The 17,411-nt window shown below is 33.3% G+C and overlaps 1 protein-coding gene across 1 annotated transcript; it reads left to right on the forward strand.

Moving 5' to 3' along the window:
• The first annotated feature begins 681 nt into the window (after positions 1–681).
• On the forward strand, positions 682–15,685 carry LOC139503613 (uncharacterized). Its single transcript, XM_071293422.1, has 6 exons — positions 682–721; positions 880–1,477; positions 7,042–7,197; positions 9,089–9,197; positions 12,587–12,739; positions 14,406–15,685. The coding sequence occupies exons 2-6, from the start codon at positions 1,011–1,013 to the stop codon at positions 14,607–14,609; spliced, it is 1,089 nt and encodes a 362-aa protein (XP_071149523.1). The 5' UTR covers positions 682–721; positions 880–1,010; the 3' UTR covers positions 14,610–15,685.
• Positions 15,686–17,411: the final 1,726 nt, after the last annotated feature.

Genomic DNA, 17,411 nt, shown 5'->3' on the forward strand with positions numbered 1-17,411 from the left:
GCCAATGTTGTGTAGCCAACACCAACAGTCGACCAACGGGCCGACAATTTGCCAACGTTGGCCCACTGTTAGTCTGTTGACTGGGAAAAGACGGTCAAAAAGTCTGAAACGATATTTAACATCTTCGAAATTTGACTTCAATGAAACTGTGCCAATTGTAAAAAAATGTACCGATAAACGATGTATGACTTGTCCAAATTTAATAGAAGAAAGTTCAATTTATTTCAAAAATGGAAAGCATTTTACTGTTAAGCAAAATATGTCTTGTAAAAGTTCAAACGTCATCTATTCTCTCATATGTTCAAATTGTGAGGAATTCTATGTTGGAGAGACAAAAAATGAACTGCGGACTAGAATGACTTTACATAGACAGCAAACCAACCATGAAGATTTAACACTCATCAGGGCAAACGACCATTTCCATCGTTGTTCTAATGGACGATTTAAAATATTTCCATTGTATATGGTCAATCGTCAAAATGATTTTCTCCGGAGGAAGAAGGAAGAATTATTCATAAACATTCTCAACCCGGGATTAAATGATAAATGATATTCTAATATTAACATAACATTTTAAAATCTTAAAATGACATTATGACATTAGTAGTCTCCCTTGTATTTGTTAACGTCATACTATTGTTAACGTCAATCAATTGTTTTATTTATATACAAGTCACATTACCTGAAGATCTGCGGAAGCAGTGAAAGTACTAGTAAAAAAGTGATGCATTGAAACCGTTATTATCTTTTAATAATTTTCTTCAATGAGCTAGTTTGTTTTTATATAGTATAATATTTTTTTCATTTAAAATAAAGTACTGATAGTTAATTTCAAATAAAATAATACTTATTTCGTTTATCATACTTATATCTTTTTAGCAATCCGAGTTTGTGATAGTTTGAGTCTGTTATAGACCAAGTTTGTGAAACCGACTTTGTAATAGGCCGAGTTTGTTTTGGGCCGAGATATCTGGTAGTCCGAGTTGAGAACAATTATCCCTCGGCACAACATGGCGTCATCCTCGAAACCTAAACGCAAACGGCACCGCTCAAATTCAGAAGATGATCCACTGTGGACAAATAGATCAGATGGCGATAATTATTCCGCATCAAGCGATAAGCAGAAGAAATTAACTGCACTGAGTAGTTACATTCCGCGTGAAACAAGTGATTGGACGATGAACGAACTAGAAAAACTTCAGATTAATTGGAACTGGATCGACCCTTCATCCACGAAGAGCATTGATGAATTTTTCGACATGTTTTCAAATATAAATGCAGATTTGCCACCCCTCGATGCAGATTTAATCGAGATGATGGATTATTTGAATGCTAACTTGACATTTGACACAAGTGTCAAAGAACTTGAACAGGAAAATCATGTTAAAGTTAGAGAATATCTTGTTGAAAACTTTCTTCCCAAAGTTGATGCTGATTCAGATGAAGAGTTGATGAAAACTGTGGGTAGTAGTTCCAGGTAAAATTAAAAATAGCATCTTTTCATTCCATTCACTACTGCAGTGTCAGTCAGGTACTTCTTGTAGCTTTCATGTCAATCGGGCCCTTAGTCGATCCGCCCCAATATAAAAAAATATTTATAGGGAATAAAAATGAAGATACGATGCAGTCTGGTAACTCCGCCCATCTAAGGCTTTGATCGTGTATATTTCTTCTTTATTATATATAAAAATTGCATCAAATTTGATTTGAATCTATTCACTGAAAACTCAATGTTACGTACATTTTTAGCTCACCTGGCATAGCCATGTGAGCGTATGCCATCACTTGGCGTCCGTCGTCTGTCGTCGTTGTAAACTATTTCAAGAATCTTCTCCTCTGAAACTACTAGGCCAAATACTTCCAAACTTTAACTGAATGTTCCTTAGGGTATCCGAAGTTTTGATCTATCAACAAACATGGTCGCCATTGCTAAAAATAGAACATAGGGGTCAAATGCAGTTTTTGGCTTATATCTCAAAAATGAAAGCATTAAGGGCAAATCTGAGGGGGGTAAACTTGTTCATTAGGTCAAGATCTATCAGCCCTGAAATTTTCAGATGAATCAAACAACCCATTGTTGGGTTGCTGCCACTTAATTGGTAATTTTAAAGAAATTTTGCAGTTTTTGGTCATTATCTTGAATATTATTATAGATAAAGATAAACTGTAAACAGCAAAAATGATCAGCAAAGTAAGATCTACAAATAAGTTAATTTGACCAAAATTGTCAATTGACCCCTTAAGGGGTTATTGTCCTTTAATGACAATTTTTGACAATTTGTTCATCATATTTGCTAACTTTAAAAAATCTTCTCCTCTAAAACTACTCAACCAAATTCAACCAAACTTCAACTGAATGATCAGTATGGTGTATAAAATAAAGTTTGGGTTTTATTTTCTATTTCGTCAAAAAACATGGCCGTCATGGCTAAAAATAGAACACAGGTTAAAATGCAGTTTTTGGCTTATACATGTACAAATGTATCTCAAAAACTCCAGCATTTAGAGCAAATAAGACAAGAAGTTAAAGTATGTATTAGGTCAAGGTCTACCTGTCCTGAAATTTTCAGCCGAATCGGGTAACTGGTTTTGCAGGTATAATGCCCCTGAATTGATGATTTTAAAGAGATTTTGCAGTTTTTGGGTTATTATCTTGAATATTATTACAGATACAGATAAACTGTTAATAGCAAAAATGTTAAGCAAAGTAAGATCTACAAATAAGTCAATTTGACCAAAATTGTCAATTGACCCCTTTAGGAGTTATTGCCCTTTAAAGACTTTTTTCACAATTTGTTCATCATGTTGACTTACATGTACTTTAAAAAAATCTTTTCTCCATTGAAACGGCTGTATCAATTTCAGCCAAACTAAGGCTAAATGAGTTTCAGAGTATCTAGTATTAATGTTATATTTTATTTCCTTGTATGTCAAGAAACATATAGCTCCTATGGCTAAAATAGAACATAGGAGTGTTCAAGTGTATGGATCTCTCTGAAATTGTACTGCAATGTACTGTACCATACCACAAAGGGAAGGCTGGGATTGATTTTGGGGGTAATTGCCTCAAAATTTTAGGAATTAGGGGCCAAAAAGTGGCAATAAACAAGCATTTTTCTAGTTTTAGGACAATAACTTGTGCGTAAGTGTATGGATCTTTATGAAAAGGTTCCATATCACAAAGGGAAAGCTTGGTTTGAGTTTAGGGGTAATTGCCCTGAACGTTTAGGAATTTTGGGCCAAAAAGGGGCCTAAAAACAAGCATTTTTCTAGTTTCCAGACAATAACTTGTGTTCAAGTGTATATATGGATCTCTCTGAAATTGTACTGCAATGTACCATACCACAAAGGGAAGGCTGGGAATGAGTTTGGGGGTGATGAATCATAAGGGGGTTCAAAAAATTTGGGGGAGGGATTTTTTTTTCCTTTTTTTCCATTTTTTTTCTTTAAAATTTTCCATTTTAAATTGGTTATTTCTGATTTATATATAAAAGCAAATAATAATGATATGGTTTGAATAGGTAAATTAAAAATATTTTTAAGTTCTTAGACCACATTCATTCTGTGTCAGAAACCTATGCTGTGTCAAATATTTAATCACAATCCAAATTCAGTGCTGTATCAAGCTTGAATGTTGTGTCCATACTTGCCCCAACTGTTCAGGGTTCGACCTCTGTGGTCGTATCAAGCTGCACCCAGCGGAGCATTTTATCTACATTTATAAGTTTTCATTATTTACCGGCCCTCATTAAAATTCAAATATCTGTAATTGGGAGATATCTGTATTGTATTTTAAGCTTGGCCTTCGTGAAAAGTAGATTTGACTGTCACAAATTGAGTTTACCTAGCAACGAAATACAATTCAGATATCTCCATTCTAATGCAACATATTAAAATAAATTCCATTTGATAAATATTTTGGCTTACGTCCCAAAGTTGGTTTCCGTCCTCTAACTTTAGTTTGCCTCAACCAAATGTTATAAAACTTCTACAAAAGGCTTATTACCACAAAACACAGATCAAGTTTAAATTTCAGTGGCGTCACTTAAACCGTTCTAGAGTTATGGCCCTTTACAAATGGAAAAATTGCTGAATTTTTCATTCCCGTTCTCTAGTTTAGGAGGGGCCTCAGTGGCCGAGTGGTCTACAGTACACACAGAGAGGATGTAATCTCATACTCCCAACACTGATTCTGGTGTAACACAGTGTCACACTGTGAAACACAGATTTCCCCTCCCAAAAAAACACCAAGTAATTACTCCCATCTGGGAGGGTTTTATGACCTGTTGATTGCAGGTAAAAGTAATAAAAATCAACAAAGCATGACTGCATGGTCGTGACAGAGACACATTATTACATGTCAACTATTCTCTCACTTATTCCTATTTTAATCATTTCCTATTTAGTTTAATTTTATTTCTGAAAGCTACTATAAAAAAGGTTAATGAAATGATTTAAAAAAATTATATACAAAAAGTATTTTTAGATTTGAAATTTATTTACATTCTTTCATAATCTCATAATTAAGAATGGTAACTTGATATTAACAATAAGTTGTATTTATAGTCAGTTTTAACATATAGATATTAATATATAATACATGGTTTAAAAATAATAGTAATGATACCAAAAAAATGAATATAATAAAATAATGTAGATTAATTTCATACATATTATAGTTAAATAATCTTCATTTATTATTTAAATTTATCAAAATAAAATTGAATAAATTCAATTAAAATATATGTCTTTATTTTCTATTAATTATACTCCACTAACATGTGATATTTTGTTTGTTTTAATTATGTTTCTTAGGCATGAAAAATCAACACTGTCAGAACAAATGCTGAATATTTTTAATAAATAAAGTTGTGCAGGAATCTTTAATAAAATCAAACTATAATATATCTCTGATAAAATTTAACAAATCTCACACTTTTCATCATTTTTGTGACTGTCATTTAATAAGAGGAAACATAAGAAATGTTAATTGTAGTCAACAACTAGTCAGTCTAGTGGCACACTTCAAAGGTAAACATAGCAATAAAAATTATGGTGTTGGGAGAAACCACAACAAGGTAATAAACAATTAAGGAGTTTTAGGTAGGAATTACTCCAAGTTTCTCCCAATTTCCTCCCAAAATTTGTAGAGTGTTGCTGGAGTTTCCTGGTGTGACACCAAGTTTTTACACAGTGTAGAGAGTATGAGATTACATCCTCTCTGTGTGTACTGTAAGTAGTTACTACTGTAATCACTAGCCAGTCAACACTGAGGTTGCGAGTTCGAACCCCGCTCGTGCGGGTGCACTCGACTCCAATCTAAATTGACTAGGATTGTCAGTTTTCCTATCACAGGTCGGTGGTTTTCTCCTGGCACTCCGGCTCCCTCCACCAATAAAAATTGGCCCAAAAGCGGTGCTTAAAAGTGGCGTTAAAACACCAAAAATCAAATCAAATCTAGTTTAGGTTGCCTCAACCAAATGTTATGAAACTTATTCACAATGCTTATTACCACAAAACACAGATCAAGTTTGAGTTTTGGTAGTGTCACTTTTACTGTTCTAGAGTTATGCCCCTTTACAAATGGAAAAAATACTAGTGTTCATTTCCATTCTCTGACTAAAGTTAGCCTCAACCAAATGTTATGAAACTAATACACAATGCTTAATACCACAAAATACAGATCAAGTTTGAATTTTGGTGGTGTCACTTTTACTGTTCTAGAGTTATGCCCCTTTACAAATGGAAAAAATACTAGTTTTCATTTCCATTCTCTAACTAAAGTTAGCCCCAACCAAATGTTATGAAACTTATACACAATACATATAACCACAAAACTCAGATCAAGTACAAATTTGAGTAGCGTCACTTTTACTGTTCTAGAGTTATGCCCCTTTACAAATGGAATAATTGCTGAATTTTTTGTTTCCGTTCTCTACCTTCAGTTTGCCTCCACGAAATGTTATAAAACTTATACACAATACATATAACCACAAAACTCAGATCAAGTACAAATTTGAGTAGCGTCACTTTTACTGTTCTTCAGTTATGTCCCTTTCAAGGTTACCGCTGGCGTTCACCATTTTCGCATTTTGCAAAAAAATAAAAATTGTGGCGATTAAAATTCATCACTTGCGAAAGAATTTGGCGAAAGATATATATGTAATGATTTGATTTCATCCATCTTATTTATTTTTCGTATTGGCGACGCACGTGTTTCAAGCATATTTTTACGTCTCAACTTTTTCATTTACGATGGTCCGGAAAAGAAAACTGTCGTTATGAAGAAATATATTCAACAGGTTGGGAACAACCCCTCAAATAAGTAACCCTTCAATGTAATGACTATCCCTTAAATCAGGGATCAATTTCAAGTGATAAAAAAAAAAAAAAATTGTTGTAAAAACCACTTCTTAGTACAAAAGGGCACATATTCATATCATTTGAAGAAACTTTTCCCAAAGAACTATACAACTATCTGGTATTATATGGTCGAAACATGTCCAAGAATTTTGTAATATTCCTGGACTTTAATTTATAATAATACATGTATCTTCTTTATTTTTAAAAATAAGTGGACCCCTCTTTAAGAAAAGTTGTTCCAAATATAAAGAATTTTTCCCCTTTTAAGTTAAAAAAAAGCAAAATTTTTCTTTTTACTTTTCTACAACAGCAAAATGATCCCTTGTCTGAGGGACAGTCCCACATTTGGAGGGTTGTTCCAAACCTGTTGAAAAGTAAGAAAAGTCTCTGCCTTTAGTCTTTATCCTTCAACTAGTACTGGAAGGGACATATATATCCGATAAACTTTTGAAGATGAATCTTGTGTCCCAGAAGTCAAAATTATGATTTCTACATTGCTATTTTTACAGTATCTTCCCCATTTATTTGATTTTGCATATATGTACAGGTACGACTCAAATAGACACCAAGTCTGACTTAATAATAGATTATAGAACAAGTTTCCAAATCGACAGCAGATTCTATGCACCTCTAATCAGTGTCCAGTTCTTATATAAATAATTAGGATTTTTTTTTCAGAGTTTTGATACATCATACTGTAGCTGGAAGACATGACTTTCAAAATGACCTAAAAGAAATACTTCGTGATTTGTTGTTGACTTCTAGAACAGTGGGAGAAATGAGGTTCACAACAATGCTGGAGAAGTTTTGCAGAATGTGTAACCTAAAGGGAAGGTAAATTCTTTAAAAAATATGGTGAAAATAAATTTTGACCATTACTATCATGACTATTGACAAGACTGTTTCTTTAACCACTTTGTGCTTAACCTTAACATACTGCAGAATGAGGACTGACTTTTCAGGGTTTTTTTTCACATTGCTGGACTATTGTGTTACAATACATGTACATACATGTACATGTCAGTCAGGGGTACTACTTGTACAAGTGTATTTTATTTACTTGAAGAAGTAAAAAAAAATATACACATATAAGTAAATTTGTAGGATACTTATACAAGTGAATTTTATTTACTTGTATAGGTAAAAAAAAAATTGGCTTAGTTATGTCCCTTAATCATTCAGAATTTTTTACTTGTATATAAGTAAAAAAATCATCCTTTCTTCTTTTCTTGAATTCTTCAGATTTCTTTGCTTTAATAGAATTTTAAATTGTGTACCCTTTACAGATGTCTTTACTATTCATTTAAGTGTAATTTCATGGACAATAAAAATCCCATTTGTCTGTTATCTTCATAACACTGCTCATTTACAAGCCCCAAAGGAGCAATTTTTGATTGCCTTGCGCAAATATATAAGATCTTTGCTCAATCAGTTTCTTTGATGAATTAATTAGATGAAACATTGAACTTTAATGAAAAAATTTGAGCAAACCTGGGAAAAATCATTAAAGGCATGATTTTAAATCTCAAAACTTGAGGATTTCTGTGGGATTGTAAGAAAAATTTACTTATACAAGTAAATTTTTTAGAAAATTAAGGGGAGATTATTCAAACATTATTTATTTACTTATATGTGTATATATTTTTTTACTTCTACAAGTAAATAAAATACACTTGTACAAGTAGTACCCCTGACTGCATGTAAAACCAGTAAGATATTGTTTTTTTTAAATGGAGAATAGCAGTAAGATTCCTTACCAACATCTTGCTACAACAAGAAATGAAACAACATGAGCAAGCTTAATTAGTGGAATGAAAATGTTATTTCTTTATTATTTTGAAATTCAGACGGACATGATATATGTAACACTTCCAAAAGTGTCAATCTCCCCAACAATGCCCAAACGTGTCCTCAAAATCCCAAATGATCCAAACTTGTTCAATTATTATTATTTGCAAAGCGTGTCCACTTTGAGTGTCCGCGGTTTGTTAATTTGCAACGCATAATTTAACTCTTGGTTGCTTAATGTCCAGTGGCAAATATGTCATGCATACTTAGAATGAACATAAAAATTGTAATTGATTAGTTTTGTACAGTTAAATTTATCGTTTATTAATTATAAGTGAACTTTTTTTGCACAAATATACCCCAGTGATGCCAAACGTTAAATATCTTAATAATATAGGAGGGTATTGCATGGCCTGCTTCCTACATAAATGGTATCTGGGCTATTGTCATGAAGAATGTTCAGTAAAGTAAGATCTACAAACACATCACCATCACCAAAACACAATTTTGTCATGAATCCATCTGTGTCCTTTGTTTAATATGCACATAGACCATGGTGAGGGACACAGGCTCTTTAGAGCCTCTATTTATGGTTGTGTAACCAATGAAAGGCAAATATTTCATACAAGAATAGAAGCCAAATATTTCATTGGATTACAGTTTATGTTAAGGAAAATTTTACCCCAAATTGTACCTTGTCCTATAAACATTAAGGAAGATCAAAATCAGTGACAAGAAACATAGAAAAGCATGAACAAAAAACCTCACAAAAATATTTAGCCCTTGACATATTTAAAATCCATGAAATATTGTAACCACCTTAAATAACTGATTAAAACAAGATCGCAATCGATTGACTCGACTTAAATTATCAAATCCTGGTACCCTGTATATGAAAATGATGAAAGGTTAATTTTGAAAATGGTTCTTTTTGTAGGATAGGATTGGTCCAGGAAACCATGATCAAGGATGTTCGTGTTGTGGCAGTTCCAGACTTAACTTTCAGAATTTCATCCAATGAAATACAGATAATGACAGTTGCAGAGGTACTTCTTCATATATAAATAAAGTAAAAAAATTTCAGGCTTGTGTGTCAACAATTAATTTTCATTTCCAATTGTAAAACATATAACTCAAAAACTGTGAAAGTACTTATATTTTCATGGTACATGTGGTATGAGCAAAAGCTACAATACATGTTCATGGATTTTAGTTTTTTGAAAAAAATCAGTGGAGAAATTTTAAGCCATCTGATATAAACCTTCGATTTAAATTCTTTAAATATTTGGCAAGAATAGTACACAGGAGAGCACTTACAAGACTAGACTTAAGAAATCTGCATACAGAACTATGTATCAGATATCAGAATGCAATTTTTAGCTCAACTGGCCCAAAGGGCCAAGTGAGCTTTTCTCATCACTTGGCGTCCATCGTCGTCGTCGTCCCTTAACTTTTACAAAAATCATTTCCTCTGAAACTACTGGTCCAAATTAAAGCAAACTTTGCCTAAATCATCCTTAGGGTATCTAGTTATAAAAAAACTATCCGATGACCCCGCCCATCAACCAAGATGGCCACCATGGCTAAAAATAGAACATGGGTGTAAAATGCAGTTTTTGGCTTATATCTCTGAAACTAAAGCATTTATAGCAAATCTGACATGGGGGTAAATATGTTCATCAGGCCAAGATCTATCTGCCCTGAAATTTTCAGATGCATCAGACAATCCGTTGTTGGGTTGCTGCCTCTGAATTTGTAATTTTAAGGAAATTTTGCAGTTTTTGGTTATTATGTTGAATATTATAATAGATAGAGATAAACTGTAAACAGCAAAATTGTTCAGCAAAGTAAGCTCTACAAATAAGTCAAACATGACAAAAATTGTCAATTCACCCCAAAAAGAGTTATTGCCCTTTAAAGTCATTTTTTCACAATTTTTCGTAAATTTTTATACGACTGCAAAAAAAATTTGTGGTCGTATATATATATATATATTGGTATGACTTCGTCGTCGTCCGAAGACCCATTGGTTTTCGCACTCTAACTTTTGTTTAAGTGAATGGATCTCTATGAAATTTTACCATAAGGTTCGATACCACAAAAGGAAGGTTGGGATTGATTTTGGGGATTATGGTACCAACAGTTAAGGAATTACGGACCAAAAATAAGCATTTTTGTAACTTCCAGACAATAACTTGTGCAAGTGTATGTATCTTTCTGAAATTGTACTGCAAGGTTCCATATCACAAAGGGAATGTTTGGATTGATTTTGGGGGTAATTGCCTCTAAATTTTAGGAATTAGGGGCCAAAAAAGGGGCAAAAAACAAGCATTTTTCTAGTTTCATGACAATAACTTGTGTGTAAGTCTATGGATCTTTCTGAAATTGTACTACAAGGTTTCATATCACAAAGGGAAAGCTGGAATTGAGTTTGGGGGTAATTGCCCACAACGTTTAAGAATAAGGGGTGAAAAGGGGGCCAAAAATAAGCATTTTCCTAGTTTCCAGACAATAACTTGTGTTCAAGTGTATAGATCTCTCTGAAATAATACTGCAAGGTACCATACCACAAAGGGAAGGCTGGGATTGATTTTGGGGGTAATTGCTTCAAAATTTTAGAAATTAGGGGCCAAAAAGGGTAAAAAAACAAGCATTTTTCTAGAGTCAGGACAATAACTTGTGTGTAAGTGTATGGATCTTTATGAAATTGTACTACAAGGTTCCATATCACAAAGGGAAAGCTGGGTTTGAGTTTGGGGGTAATTGCTTTAAATGTTTAGGAATATGGGGCCAAAAAGGGGCAAAAAACCAAGCATTTTTCTAGTTTCCAGACAATGACTTGTGTTCAGGTGTATGGATCTCTATGAAATTGTACTGCAAGGTACCATACCACAAAGGGAAGGCTGGGATTGAGTTTGGGGGTGATGAATCATAAGGGGGTTCACAAAATATGGGGGGGGGGATTTTTTTTTCCTTTTTTTTTCTTTAAAATTTTCCATTTTAAATTGGTTATTTCTGATTTATATATAAAAGCAAATAATAATGATATAGTTTGAATAGGTAAATTAAAAAAATTTAAGTTCTTAAGAGCACATTCATTCTGTGTCAGAAACTATGCTATGTCAAATATTTAATCACAATCCAAATTCAGTGCTGTATCAAGCTTGAATGTTGTGTCCATACTTGCCCCAACTGTTCAGGGTTCGACCTCTGTGGTCGTATCAAGCTGCGCCCAGCGGAGCATTTTATTGTAGTCTTTTACAAAAATCTCCTCTGAAACTACTGTGCCAAATTAAACCAAACTTGGCCTAAATTATGCTTAGGGTATCTTCTTTAAAAAAGGTATCCGATGACCACGCCCATTGACCAAGATGGCTGCCATGGCTAAAAATAGAACCTGGTGGTAAAATGCAGTTTTTGGCTTTAATATATATCTGAAACTAAAGCATTTAGAGCAAATCTGAGAAGGAGTAAAATTGTTCATCAGGTAAAAATCTTTCTGCCCTGAAATTTTCAAATGCATCAGACAACCTGTTGTTGGGTTGCTGCCCCTGAATTGTTAATTTTAAGGAAATTTTGCAGTTTTTATATGCCCGTTTACGGGTCGTATTATGGTATACCGTTGACCGTCTGTCCGTCCTTCGTCAACATGTCGGACATTAACTCAAAAAAGCTTTAACCAATATGCATGAAACTTTGGTGAATTGTTTATATCTATTGACGTGAGCTCCCTTTCATTTTTTATAAATTTCAGAATTACCGTTTCCGAGTTTTGGGGTTTTATTCATATAACCAATTCCAAGTTCTTTGGCTACATTTATTCAGAAACCTATAATATGTCAAATATTTAATTACAATCCAAATTCAGACCTCTATCAAGCTTGAATATTGTGTCCATTTTTGCCCCAACTGTTCATGGTTGGACCTCTGGGGGCGTATCCAGCTGCGCTCAGCGAAGCAGTTTATTGGTTATAACCTTGAATATTATAATAGAAATAGATAAACTTTAAACAGCAAAGTAAGCTCTACAAATAAGTCACCATGATCAAAATTGTCAATTGACCACTTCAGGAGTTAATCTTCTACAAAAATTTTCTGCTCTGAAACTACTGGGCCAAGCTCATTATAGATAGAGATAACTGTAAGCAAGAATGTTTAGTAAAGTAAGTTCTACAAACAAGTCACTGACACAAAAACAGAGAGTTTTGTCATGAATTCTATTCTTGTCTTAAATAATGTAGAGTGTCCTTTGTTTAATATGCACTGCAACACATAGACCAAGGTGAGCAACACCGGCTCTTAAGAGCCTCTAGTTATTATTGCGATATTAAACCAGTCAAATTATTTGTATAAAGAAACCTTGCAATAATTTCTGAATGTACAGTAGTTATTAATTATGAATTAGTGGGTCCTATATGGTTTTCCTTGTTCTTAGGTTAAAGTTTCAACCAATGATTCATTAGTTGATCAAACTATGGATCCATCAAAGATAAGAGGATTTAGCCAACATGTTGGACAGCTGATCATTGGACTAGGCAATTCTTGCTTCAAAAAAGAATGTCTTGGCCTTTTGCTCCATGAGACAAAGGTAATGTTAATATATAGCTAATTGATTAAAATGTTTCGATCAACTCTTAAATGATCAACACTTTCAGTCCAGTAAAATTAATGATCCCTTTTGATAGATAAATGATATTTTCTATAAAATTGCATTACTATCAGTACAAATCAGTTTAATTATTTGGATGCCCTGCCCCTATGTCATGGTCTAGCGACTTTGTATTAATTGTCAATGCTGCTGTCCCTCAAATTGTCTTTTTCAGAATTTTCTGCTGACAGCAAGACATTTCTCTGTGTCAGCAGTTTATTATACCCCACACAACAAATAAGGACATACTATGTAGATGTGCATATCGACAGGAAATTACAATTTTTTTTTTGTAGGAGTTATGCCCCTTTAACTTAGAATTTTGGCCAAAATATACTACTGCAACAGTTTGTCATCCCAACTTCTCTGAAACCACACAACAGAATTTCATGAAACTTTGTAGATAATAAGGACTTACTATGTAGATGTGCATATCGGCAGGAATTTACGATTCAATTTTTTTCTAGAAGTTATGCACCTTTTACCTAGAATTTTGGCCAAAATATACTACTGCAACAGTTTGTCATCACAACTTCTCTGAAACCACACAACAAAATTTCATGACACTTTGTAGATAATAAGGACATACTATGTAGATGTGCATATCGACAAGAAATTAAGATTAAATTTTTTTCTAGAAGTTATGCCCCTTTTACCTAGAATTTTGGCCAAAATATACTACTGCAACAGTTTGTCATCGCAACTCCTCTGAAACCACACAACAGAATTTCATGAAACTTTGTAGATAATAAGGACATACTATGTAGATGTGCATATCGACAAGAAATTACGATTCAATTTTTTTCTAGAAGTTATGCCTCTTTTACCTAGAATTTTGGCCAAAATATACTACTGCAACAGTTTGTCATCGCAACTTCTCTTAAACCACACAACAAAATGTCATGACACTTTGTAGATAATAAGGACATACTATGTAGATGTGCATATCGACAAGAAATTACGATTCAATTTTTTTCTAGAAGTTATGCCCCTTTTACCTAGAATTTTGGCCAAAATATACTACTGCAACAGTTTGTCATCGCAACTTCTCTGAAACCACACAACAAAATTTCATGACACTTTGTAGATAATAAGGACATACTATGTAGATGTGCTTATCGACAGGAAATTAGGATTCAATTTTTTTTCTAGGAGTTATGCCCCTTAGAACTTAGAATTTTGGCCTAATTATACTACTGCAACAGTTGAAACTTTGTAGTTTATGAGGACATAATATGTTAATTGTGCATATCCACAAGAAAATTTTTATCAGTTGACTTTTGTAGAGTTATGAGTCTTTGAACTTAGGAATCTGGTGAGATTTTGTTTGTCAAGTGACAATGTGGGGGTGTGGGGTATGTGAGGTTCTTTAATTTTTTTATTAAAATTATTTTTAGGGTTTCCCCTTAGCAAATCATGGACTTTGCAAGGGGAAGGGGTATCATTTTGTGGAGCAAGATCACTGGGTACTTCTACTTTTTTTCCAGTGTGCTATATTCACAAATATCAGTTTAAAGTGTCTTTTATACCATCTCTTGGGCAGGTAACAAGTAACTTTCTAGTGGTATACTACATGTAATTAAGTATAACTGATTTTTCTTTTCAGATACTGATAACATGCCTGTCTACATCACCCAGGTATTGTACTCATATCAAAGATAAATTAGGTCCAGAAGACAAAGCTACTCTGCATTTCATTGGACCTTATGATATATTAAAGGCAAGGGAGAGGAGCCAGCTGATAAAAGCTTTTCTACGTTTAGGAAACCGACAAAGATTAGGACAAAGATTAGGAATACCAAAAGTATAATCTGCCTTTTGTGTTACTAGAATCTGCTCACCCTATCAAAGCTAAAGTGAATACCAAAGTTGATTCATAGTAATGAATATAGAGGTGGAATCTCTTAAAATACATTTATTTTTTAGTACAAAATCTTAGTGAAATTGTTGCCACAACATTTTGTAATTCAAGAACAAAGTAACAAAAAGTTTATTTATACAGCATCAGAGTTATTTTCAGAGCTAGATATATAGATATGTATATATATTAACATTATTGTGACATAGGAAATGTACTAGAAAATGCAAGAATGGTGAAATTTATCTATTATCCATTACTTATCATCCCCTGTTTGGCACATTGCAAGGGACATAGAAATACCCTGCATCCATCCAGTCTTGTAAGTGCTCTCCTGTGTACTATTCTTGCAAGATATTTATAGAATTTATAGAGGTCAGCAATGTCTAGAACAAGTTTGAAAAATCAGTGCAAATCAATTTTTATGCCCCCGCCGTAGCGGAGGGGGTATTGGGATTTACCCTTGTCCGTCTGTACGTCCGTCCCAAAATTGGTTTCCCTTCTCTAACTTTAGTTTGCCTCAACCAAATGTTATGAAATTTATACACAATGCTTATTACCACAAAACACAGATCAAGTTTGAATTTTGGTCACTTTTACTGTTCTAAAGTTATGCCCTTCTACAAATGGAAAAATTGTTGACTTTTTGGTATCCCTTCTCTTACTTTAGTTTGCCTCAACCAAATGTTATGAATCTTATGTTGTGTTTTGTGTACTATTGTTTGTCTGTTTGTCTTTCTCTTTTGTAGCCATGGTGTTGTCAGTTTATTTTTGATCTAGGAGTTTGAATGTCCCTCTGGTATCTTTCGCCCCTCTTATATGCACAATGCCAATTACCACAAAACACAGATCATGTTTCAATTTTTGTGGCGTCACTTTTACCGTTCTTGTATCAAAATTACCATCATGTAACATCTATCAGCCCAGCCCTGACATATAAAAGTATATTTACAGTAAACATCTTATTTATTTGTAAACCTGTTTTCTCTTAACCATACATACAAGAATTAAACTTAGCCACAATTTCAGTTAGGTATTTTGATTGAAAAACTTATCCGACATAGCTGCCATGGCTAAAAATAGAACATAGAGGTTTACTATATATGGAAGTCAACGGGAAAATTGTTTAAGGGAAAATTCACGATTTTTTATACGACCGCAAATTTTGAAAAAATTTTCGTCGTATATTGCTATCACGTCGGCGTCGTCGTCGTCGTCGTCGTCGTCGTCCGGCATCCGAATACTTTTAGTTTTCGCACTCTAACTTTAGTAAAAGTGAATGGAAATCTATGAAATTTTAACACAAGGTTTATGACCACAAAAGGAAGGTTGGTATTGATTTTGGGAGTTTTGGTCCCAACATTTTAGGAATTAGGGGCCAAAAAGGGCCCAAATAAGCATTTTCTTGGTTTTTGCTCTATAACTTTAGTTTAAGTTAATAGAAATCTATGAAATTTTGACACAAGGTTTATGACCACAAAAGAACGGTTGGGATTGATTTTGGGAGTTTTGGTCTCAACAGTTTAGGAATTAGGGGCCAAAAAAGGGCCCAAATAAGCATTATTCTTGGTTTTCGCACAATAACATTAGTTTAAGTAAATAGAAATCAATGAAATTTAAACACAATGTTAATGACTACAAAAGGAAGGTTGGTATTGATTTTGGGAGTTTAGGTCCCAACAGTTTAGGAATTAGGGGCCAAAAAGGGACCCAAATAAGCATTTTTCTTGGTTTTCGCACCATAACGTTAGTATAAGTAAATAGAAATCTATGAAATTTAAACACAAGGTTTATGACCATAAAAGAAAGGTTGGGTTTGATTTTGGGAGTTTTGGTCCCAACATAATAAGGGGCCCAAAGGGTCCAAAATTAAACTTTTGTTTGATTTCATCAAAATTGAATAATTGGGGTTCTTTGATATGCTGAATCTAACTGTCATGACTGTGTATGTAGATTCTTAACTTTTGGTCCCGTTTTCAAATTGGTCTACATTAAGGTCCAAAGGGTCCAAAATTAAACTTAGTTTGATTTTGACAAAAAATGAACCAGTTAGGTTCTTTGATATGCTGAATCTAAAAATGTACTTAGATTCTTGATTATTGGCCCAGTTTTCAAGTTGGTCCAAATCGGGGTCCAAAATTAAACTTTGTTTGATTTCATCAAAAATTGAATAAATGGGGTTCTTTGATATACCAAATCTAACTGTGTATGTAGATTCTTCATTTTTGGTCCTGTTTTCAAATTGGTCTACACTAAAGTCCAAAGGGTCCAAAATTAAACTTAGTCTGATTTTAACAAAAATTGAAATCTTGAAGTTCTTTGATATGCTGAATCCAAAAATGTACTTAGATTTTTTATTATGGGCCCAGTTTTCAAGTTGGTCCAAATCAGGATCTAAAATTATTATATTAAGTATTGTGCAATAGCAAGTCTTTTCAATTGCACAGTATTGCGCAATGGCAAGAAATATCTAATTGCACAATATTGTGAAATATCAAAAAAAAAATTAATTAGAGTTATCTTTCTTTGTCCAGAATAGTAAGCAAGAAATATCTAATTGCAAAATATTGTACAATAGCAAGATTTTTTTTTAATTGGAGTTATCTTTCTTTGTCCAGAATCAACTTAAATTGAGTTAAGTCTGCCAATTGATATTTTATCGTATGTTTTTCTTTGTTGTGATGTTATGCTATTGTTTCAGAAAAAGGGAGAAGGTTTGGATCCATTAAAACGTTTAATCCCGCTGCAAATGTT

This window comes from Mytilus edulis, chromosome 14 (genome assembly GCF_963676685.1).
Source record: "Mytilus edulis chromosome 14, xbMytEdul2.2, whole genome shotgun sequence".
NCBI classification, from domain to species: Eukaryota; Metazoa; Mollusca; class Bivalvia; order Mytilida; family Mytilidae; genus Mytilus; species Mytilus edulis.